We start from the raw sequence: 10,165 nt of genomic DNA, 5'->3' as shown, positions 1-10,165 counted from the left end.
TCTTAACACAAGGTCAGAAACGGGCACCAATGTTCATGTTTAAAAGCTAAAATGCACACCCACACACAAAAAAGTGAAAAGCTCATACATAAACCAGTTTATAAAATCTAAATAAGAAAACAGAATCAAGTTCATGGCAAAACACTGATATTCAAAACTAAAACATCAAAAAATAATTCTCTTAACTGAAATAAACTGTTTTTTGCCAAAATAGTTTAACATGATTGGAATTATTTTCTCTCTCACAAAACTACACATCACCAAAAAAAAAAATAAAAAAAACCCAACAACACAAATTATGTAAACAATTTTTTCTTTGCCATTTAACCTTCAGTTGCAATCCCTCTGGTGACAGTATGTGTGGACAACTTCCTCACACTCCACAACTAACACTACAAGCTGCTGCTTACAAATCACCCACTATTAGCTTCCCAGGGCTTCCAAGAACATGTGAGTATGCATCCTTGAAGTTTTCAAAATGGAAAGGATGCACTTTATAATCCTTCAGTGGGTCCCTGAAACATTCTAAAAATTCTAGAACACACAAAAGACGAGACAGAGTCCATAGACGCATGAAGAAAAACGGAGATGAGGCCCTCAAACAGGAATTCAAGGCACTCAAGCGCCTCATCCAGAAACGTCTACGTCGCGCCTACTGGAGACACGTAGAAGGCCTGATCTCTGACGAAGGAGAAAACCAGACCACCTCCAAGAAGTTCTGGAGCTTCATCAAAGCAAGAAGAACAAAAGGAGTGGGCGCCTCTCCACTTAAAGAAGCCGGGAAACTCATCTCCGACCCCAAAGAGCAAGCCCAGATCTTAAATACCCAGTTCCACTCAGTATTCCGCCCCAAACACACCATTACAGCTGAAGAGTTCGAACAGCAGTGCCCCCCTAGACCAAACCTTGCAGACCATCATGTGACAATATAAACATCACAGAAGATGGAGTTAGAAAACTCCTGCTCAACCTCAATCCCAATAATGCCTGTGGCCCAGACGGCATTACCCCCAGACTCTTGAAGATGGTTGCAGAGGAGATCACTCCAGCCTTCACCCTGCTCTACCGCATCTCATACTCTTCCGGCACCCTGCCACAGGACTGGAAACAGGCCAACATCACACCTGTCTTCAAAAAGGGAGAAAAATACAAAGCAGCCAACTACCACCCCATCTCCCTCACCTGCATAGCCTGCAAGCTGATGGAACATATCATCACCAGCCACATCATGTCCCATCTTGAGAACAATGATTCTCTGTCCAGAGAAGCATGGCTTCCAACGCGGATGGTCATGTGAAACTCAACTCTTAGGGTATGTCGACGAAGCGACCAGCGAGATAAAGGGAAACCAGGAGGACACTACTGTCCTCGACTTCTCAAAAGTGTTCGACAAAGTCAGCCATACCCTAGTTGTCCACAAAGTACGTCGTTACGGCATCAGAGGACGCACCAATGCCTGGATCAAGGACTTCCTCAAGGACAGACAGCAGGCTGTGGTGGTGGAAGGAACAAGATCTGACCTTCTACCTGTGGAATCTGGCGTCCCTCAAGGTTCGGTTCAAGGGCCGTGTCTTTTACTTCTGTACATAAATGACCTCCCTGATGGCATCAAGTCGAAGATCTGCCTATTTGTCGATGACACCATGTGCAGCAAGACCATCATGAAGAAAAAGGACAAGCAAGTGCTGCAAGAAGATCTACACTCCCTTACCACCTGGGAGGAGAAGTGGTCCATGGAGTTCCATCCACAGAAGTGCTCAACGCTGTGAGTTTCCCAGGAAAGGGACAAGACTGTCCTTACGTATGAGCTGCATGGACAGAAGATTGAAAATGTCAGCACCACCAAGTACCTGGGCGTCAACATTCAGGACAATATGCAGTGGGAATTCCACATTGACTCCATCACCAAGAAAGCCAGCAAGACCCTAGGCTTCATCCGGCACAACCTCAAGATCGGCAACAAGAAGGCAAAGGAAACTGCGTACAAAGCCCTTGTTCGCCCACTTCTTGAGTACGCAGCCACCGTCTGGGATCCCTACACTGCAAACGAGGTTGTGGCCCTCGAGAAGATCCAACGAAGACCAGCAAGATGGGTCTCAAATCCCCACCGCCAAACATCATGCGTGGACTCCATCCTCGATTCACTCAATTGGCCTCCCCTACAACAGCGCCGCAAGAAAGCCCGCTTGGAGATGTTATACAAATTCCACCATGGTATCATCTCCATCAACTCCAAGTACCTGCCCAAGCCATCTAAGAGCAGGCTGAGCTCCAGGACAAACAACAGCCTGAACTACGACATTCCCTCCTGCACAACACTGTACAGGCAGATGGCATTCTTCCCGAGGACCATACCAGAATGGAACAAGCTGCCTCAGGAAGTTGTGACGGCCGAGTCACTGGACTGCTTCAAGTCCAGACTGGCCTCTCATCTCTAAAAAGTGAACCCTCCCCTCCTCTCGCCCAGCACTGCCCCCATCACCCTCCTCCTAACCACCCACCCACCCCAAAATCACCCCAGCAACCTCTCCAAATTACAACAGAATCATCAATATGATGATGTTGGTTGTATAAAGGAAGAAGAAGAAGAGTGAAAATCACATATCGTGGATCATCTGCTATGAAGTAGAGTTGTTTCCCTTGGCCTACCAGAAGTACCACTTTCCTTCCCATCCCTAATATTCCTTTCTGTTCATCACTGTGTCCACAAAAACGTAAGCAACATGTATCTGAGAGCGAAGCGTGTGTCCACATCTTGGCTCAAAAACCTAGACAATAATGACTAGAAGGCATACCTGCCTTTCTAAATGTAAAGCAACACACTTTTTGATTAGAATAAGCACTTACAGAGGGACCCTCTGAAGGTAGTCTGGGACCCCCTAGAACAAAAGGTAGAGAGTCATCAGGACCCAAAAATCATAACTGATCTTAAGCCCTTGGAACACAGATCACATGACAAACGATACTGCTGACTTTGCCGTCGCCTCAACTACAGCCAGTCTTGACTGTAAAACAGCACGCCAAAGACAATCACAAGCATAATTTGCTCACTCAGGACTGGGGACATGATCAGAGGAAAGAAGAACAATGGCCACATTTTTCACAGCCAGGTAGGAATGAACATATCCCACACAGCAGAACAAGAAGCTTGCAGACAGAATAAAGAAAACACAGTTCACATAGCGACCATGCTGCATCTCTGCGTTTTTATGGGGGGTGGGGGTGGGGGGAATTTTTAAACAAAAAAACTCGACACGTTTTCCACAACAGAGAAACAAGAGCAGAGCAGCAATTCAACCAGGACAGAAGATTAATATAGGTAACAAAGGGAGTCTGAAGGTCTTATGATGACTGGCAGCAGGAGTACTTTCATTTAAGACTTTTTTCTTTAACATATGGAATATGATGATGTAAATTTGCGCTTGTAAATTTTCTACTTACAGCTGAATGGTTTCCTTGGAATTGCCCACATAGAGATAAATCAACCTGACTGGTCACTTTTTCTGGAATGTGACCGTGTGATCTAAATAGGAGCTCAAAATTTGAAGAGGAAAATCTGGGTAATCGGTTCTGGACACTAACAGGGTCAAGGGTCATGAATTTTGTGAATTGGGGAGCACACCTCCTCCGCCCCTCTCCTACTGGTTGACAAAGAAGTAAGACTGCCACAGACTGGGTATATATTCAGAATCCACAGAGGTAGACAAGGAAGATAATTACAGGCCGTGAGTTCAAAATCCACACAGGTAGACAAAATACACTGGCTGTGAGTTCAAAATCCACACAGGTAGACAAGATACACTGGCTGTGAGTATGTTAAAAAAACCCAGAGCTGTAGGTAAAGGAGGTTATGGCACAGTGTTGGAAATATGTTTACAAGAAAACCTGAAAGAGGAAGACAAACTAAAACCACCACAAACAAGACAAACAGCACCAAAAACACTAGAAAATGTAGAAAGCACTGCTGGTTAGAAACCAATCCCAATGAACACAAAAACAAATATGATGGACCAGAATTACTGCAGAAGCTGGCCACAACACGTGCCTCAGCCCACCAAGAACACAATAAGCCATCACAGAACTTTGCTTCTTACTATAAATACAATGTACATACAACAGGTACCAATTCTGTTCAATTTATACATACATACAGATCTGTGCACAGACATAAAATGAAGGATGGTGAAAATTCACACCAGTTATAAATCCTGTGAACATCTTTACGGCTATTAATACAGTAGAAAGTAATCAAGACAGACAAAAATCAACATTAGAGCATATATCATAATCAAGCTTTGCACATCAACTAAATAATCCACTCGGTCTGTTCAGTGAAGGAAGTACAAAGGAGAGGGGAGGACACACACAGAACACTTTGTGGTGTGAAGGCTTGTGTGCCGTAGGAACCCCTAGAGCTAAGCTGGTGGGAGCTTATGCTCTTGGATGGGCCACCCAAGCCAGACAGGTCGAAGGCTTGAGGCTGTTACAGCTGTCTCTTGTAAAACATGTCTTTCTGATTGAGATAAGTGTTATAGCTATCTGTTGTGCAATGTGCCTTTCTGTCAGCGTTCCCCGTATCCCATCCTACTGCAAGCTGAGCAGCACCCTGCTCCTACCAAAGACACAGCCATAGATCAGCATTCTGCCATTCAGTCGCTGCTGTCACCATGGGCACACAATGTTGGTCTATTGTGGCAATGTGATCCTATGTCATGTTCGGCACTGTCTGGTTAACAAGAGATGGCAGGAACTCAGCTCACATGTCCACTGCCGAAATGGTCAAATGCTGCATGGTGTTCTTGGCTGCACACATACATTTGCACACATATACGAACACATGCAGACACACACACAATCATACACACACTCTCCCTTCAGGCAGTACACACACTTGAAAAATTGTGCTGTGTTTTGTCCTACACAGTCTTAGCCATATCAGATCCGCAATGCACTAAAATCAAAGCAACTTCATACCTGTCTAACATATTCCCATCTTTTCCATGACTTTACAGCTCAGATCCTACTTCAAAATAAAAGAAACTATGCCTAATGTATGGAGAATAATTCACACAGTGACTGACTTTTCAGGCAAAGACGTCTGCTACTGATCTGAATTTACAGTACCTGGTATGTCAATTCTAGTTAATTCAGTACCGTTTCAAATACCCATATGAAATGAACAAGTCAATGGTATAGCCAGTGCCATTCTGCATGTTCTGTCCAGAATTTTTTTCTTTTCACTTGACTGTGGAAAAGAAATAGAATGTCATGCAATCTTAAAACACAAAACTAATGTTCTGATGATGAACGGAAATGACCCAATAAAATATCTCGGATCTAGAGGCAAAGCAAAATAAACCATTCACAATTCGGATATACAATACAGAAGACACATCTCTCTCTCTCTCTACATACTGATGGTCGAATTAGGAGTTACACATATAAGGAAAGCACACACATACAACCATCTATCTTTGTATACTAATAGTCAAAGGAGGAGATATACATATAAAGAACACACACACACACACACAAACACACATGTCTCTGTGTGTGTGTATACTGACAAAGAGATACACACATAAAAAACAAAACAAAAACGCACACACTTCTCTCTCTCTCTGTGTATACGGATAGTAATATCAGGAGATATACATGCAAAGAGCACACACACACACACTCACACTCATCTCTCTGTATATTGACAGTCAATGTAAGAGACACGCAGATAAAGAACATGCATGCATGCATGCACTCACACACACACACGTCTCTCTGTGTATACTGACGGTCAAAGTAGGAGGTGTCCATGATGTCGTCAGGCTGGGGGATGAAGAGGGGCTCTGCGTCCAACAGACGCTCCCAGTTCAGCTTGGAGAACAGGGCCATGTCCTTAACCTCTGTCATCATAGGTCAAAGGTAATGAGATGCATCACTCAATATGTTGGTCCTCCCTAGTGGCCGACTGTCTCACTGCCTCTCCACACTCACACACATGCATGTGCACATACACACACACACATTCACACGCACACATACATATATACACTTCTTGCTCCATACACACACACACACCTCATGCATGCACTGCTCTTGTACATCCACATTTAACGCTGACTGACCTAGATTCAAACCATCCCTGCCCCACCCCCAATCACCACAGCCTTCCCTGTCATACCCTTAAAATATTTTCTCTTGCACACCTACAAAACAAAAACCGACATGAAGGTACATGCATGAACTTGAACATTAATTCACACATTCACAAAACGCCCCTCCACATTAATGAATATTACACACAAATATACATAAACTACCACCCTGCATACAAACAATTACAGCCCTTAAACCACACTGTACATACGTATAACACAGCAACAATATTTTTATTAATCCCTTACAAGAAACATTTTTGTTGTGTCTGCTCAAACGCACATCAAGATTCACATAAACACAAAGATAAAAACATACTGACATAAACACACATTTCTAAAAAAAAGATAAAACAAAGAGCTAACTTGTCACCACCAATGCAGTGTCAACATGACAACACAAACTTTGGCACACATAAAAACACACAAGTGTGCACACATGACCACACAACAGCATAAAAACATAGGCAGGCGCACTCCCAGTCCCTCAACCCCCACTCCAGTTCCTCAACCCTCTTCCCTCCCCGCACCCCCCAACGCCCCCCCCCCCCCCACAAGCATTACCCGGAGCACCAGGCCTCTTCTCAGGGTCCATGGTCAGCAGCGAGTCGATGGCCTGCACAGCATCCTCTCCCAGATCCCCCATGTCGGTCGGCCATGAGATGGCTGCCACACAACCGGCATGTCAAATCAAATCAAAAATACTTTATTCTTCCACACAGAAATTCATTTGTGCAACCGCAGGCATGTTGTAGACATATACATAAAATGATAAGGCACACCATAAAATGAGATTAAAACTAGTCCAACAAAAAATCCACAATGGCTGTTAATAGACTAAAACAAGCCACACTTACAAAGATAATAAATTGTTGCCAATCAATATGTACAAAATCAACATATCCAGTTATTAAACCTATATATATATATCAGTAAAATATACACACACACACTCATTCTTGTGCTGCGCCCAAATGAGTCTTCAAAGAGCTGAGGGAGCAGAAGAAGAACACAACGCAGAAATAAACAATAAAACACTACACAACAAAGCATAAGCTTATGAAGCGTACGTCATTCTCATCATCACCAACAGGTTGGAAGGCAGTGAAAGACAGTCAGTCATGCCTGACCATGACCAGCAGAGGAAGCACTGCCGTCCCAGACTATCTGGTAGTGTAGAGTGTCTTGCCCATGTACGAGGGATGTTCATTAAAGATTCCCCATGACTAACTTCTGGTTATTACAGGAGTTTGAAACTGCACATGTATGTTTTCCTGGATTCATTTACAAGTCATCAGTGCGTGCAAATTTCAAACAAAAAATATGGATATGTTTATCATCTCACTGGATGATAGCATAAGGTAGGAAGGAAATTCATATTTTGTCCCCAACTAACTCATTATGTTACTGATCAGTTTGGAAGTTTTCAGTTAATAAATTCCAACATTTGTTTCTGGATGATCTTATTTCTTACCCATACAAATGGGCAGTCTGTAGGGGAAGTCAGGGAGCTAACTGGCAGTACTGAGTTAAGTGCATATTTCTCAAACATCACATACACTCTTGTCATCAGACGACTCTCTGGTGACACCAGCAAACTGGCTGAGGACTGCAGAGAATGGAGCCCTCTGGCTTCCTCATGCGGCCAGCAACAAGATAGCATCTATGTCTAAGACACAACCACAGACAGTACTACTCCTCCCTCCAAACCCTGAGACCAAGGACTGACCTCTGTTGAGGATGTTGTGGAAGACCAGTTCGGGGGTCTCATCGTTGAAGGGGGGCAGCCCGGTCAGCAGCTCAAAGAGGCAGACCCCCAGCGCCCACCAGTCCACGGCAGGACCTGCAGCATGTTCACATTCCAGTTAGGTTTTTCTTTTTTCTCAGCTTGGGGGTGAGGCTCCGTTCATGTCAGCAACACACTTCAGACACAGCCAAGTCTGCCTTCTAGAAACACTATGGTACTCACCATATGTGCTGGTGATATCTCTGTCTTAACTTCTTTGTCATGAATGACTGATTGTTTCAGCATTGCAATGATGTTTTAGTGAGGTTACAGTTAAGCATGTCATTTTTGACAAGCTTGTGTAAACAAAGTGAGTCTATGTTTTAACCCGGTGTTCGGTTGTCTGTGTGTGTGTGTGTGTGTGTGTGTGTGGCTGTGTGTCTGTGGTAAACTTAAACATTGCCATTTTCTCTGCAAATACTCTTGGATCAGACAGCCATCTGTTTTGCATGCATGTGGCGAAGCAAAATGCTGACTGGAGCTGGCTGGTGACCAGTGTGAACAATCATCGCCAGTATCCATGGTGGGAAAGCACTAAATGATAAGCACACAAATTCTGACCAGCAGCTGTCATCTACTGGCTGGGTTTACAGTGAAAATAGCTTAACCTTTCCAACTGCATACCACACCTGATGCAACCACTCATACCCCACAGACCTGATTCTCACAAGGGATCAGTTTACTTTATTAAGCACTGCTGCTTATATAGCAGCTGAATGAAAAAGGCCTTATCAGGGCTGAAACACTGTCACTACTGATCCTGCAGAACCTTGGCAAAAAAAGAAAAGCAAAACAATCCACCTGAAAAAGAAAATTAAGTACAAGTACACTGTGCAGTCATTTTCATGTACATAAACTATGACACATGTCTCTGACGCTGACCATGCTGCCAGAATTTTTCATCACAGGAAATAAAAAAGGTAACATGAACACAAACAAAATGCACATAATATATTTTCACAGTGGGCAACTCACATCCTGGAAAAAAAAAGAATATAAGTTACAACACAGTCAGTCCAGAAAAAGATTTTTAAAAATACTCCAGGCTATCTAGAAAAACAAACAAAAGGTGAATGGACCAGCAAGGCTGAAAATACAAAAAGGATGAAACGACAAAAAAGGCGAAGTCCAGAAAGAGAGCGATAGAAAAGTTTTCAAGCACAGATTTTCCAGAAAGTGAGGATACTCTTCCTACTGAAAACCCCCCCAGGATACCAACAAGGCTTCTGATCAACTGTGGATCAGGTGCAAAGTTGGGAATATGGAATAATGTATTTCTAAAGTTTGTCAAACAAACTGCTTAACTTAAAAAAAAAAAAAAAATCAAAAAAAAATCATATTCTTTACTCAATTCAAAACATCACTAATACATGAATACACACATAGACACACCTTACAAATGAAATGACAAACTCAGTAACAAATAACCATATTACAAAACACTGAACAACAAATTACAACTCTCTACCGGTACAGATTTACATGGATCAATTTGCACTGATGAACTGGAATAATTAAAGCTGGAAAGGTTGGGTTGGGTTTTTTGTCTTTTTTTGTTGTTGACATTTTTTCCCCTCCTTACTTTGTCCTTTTTGTCAGCATGTAAAAGCAGTTGCCTGACACAACAAAGAGTTCAGAACTGTGGAATAAGAAGATGAAACAGACTGATGAGCATTTCCTTAGTGCTGTGCATGTGAAGAAAGGTGTAAGACAGTTGCCACAGGGCTAGGCTGTACAGTCCTTTGTACAACCCTTCATGTAACATCACTGGACAGGGTATTGTACACACACACTCACATGCGTTGAAAATTTTGAGCACTTCTACAGATTCACACACACACATACACGCAAATCCATCCAGTCATGTGCAGGAATATATAAATAAAACACATGCGGAAAGAAAGAAAAGTATGAATGAATGAACCAAAAAACAACAATTTGCACAATGAATGAAAGTAACTATGAAAACAAAAAACAACAAAAAAACAACAACAAAAAACAAAAAAACCACAACCAACAACCACCAGCCAACCAATACAACTAAATGAAAGTATAAATGACTGAACCCAAAGAAATGGAACACAAACAAAACTAGGGGGGACGTTTCAAGCTGAAGCAGCCCACACCAGATCAAGGGCCATCCACATCAGGATGTGTACTTGCCTTCCGCACTGCCCCACCCAATGCGGCTGCCAACTGAAAAAAAACGCACCATACTGCACCCCAC

The 10,165-nt window shown here is 42.9% G+C and overlaps 1 protein-coding gene across 1 annotated transcript in view; it reads right to left on the bottom strand.

The window, feature by feature from the left end:
• Positions 1-2,581: 2,581 nt before the first annotated feature.
• The window catches only part of LOC143301296 (serine/threonine-protein kinase greatwall-like), a 46,589-nt gene continuing 39,005 nt past the window's right edge, over positions 2,582-10,165 (bottom strand). The window contains exons 12-15 of the mRNA XM_076615497.1: positions 7,882-7,995; positions 6,717-6,818; positions 5,790-5,900; positions 2,582-4,803 (exon numbers count right to left, since the gene is read on the bottom strand). Of these exons, the coding sequence (XP_076471612.1) occupies positions 4,757-4,803; positions 5,790-5,900; positions 6,717-6,818; positions 7,882-7,995 (374 nt within the window). The 3' untranslated portion in view covers positions 2,582-4,756. The remainder of the gene's footprint in view (positions 4,804-5,789; positions 5,901-6,716; positions 6,819-7,881; positions 7,996-10,165) is intronic.

Source organism: Babylonia areolata, chromosome 27, assembly GCF_041734735.1.
Source record: "Babylonia areolata isolate BAREFJ2019XMU chromosome 27, ASM4173473v1, whole genome shotgun sequence".
Classification (NCBI taxonomy): domain Eukaryota; kingdom Metazoa; phylum Mollusca; class Gastropoda; order Neogastropoda; family Buccinidae; genus Babylonia; species Babylonia areolata.
The sequence above is the reverse complement of the archived record's forward strand: the minus strand, read 5'-3'. Positions and strand labels throughout refer to the sequence as shown.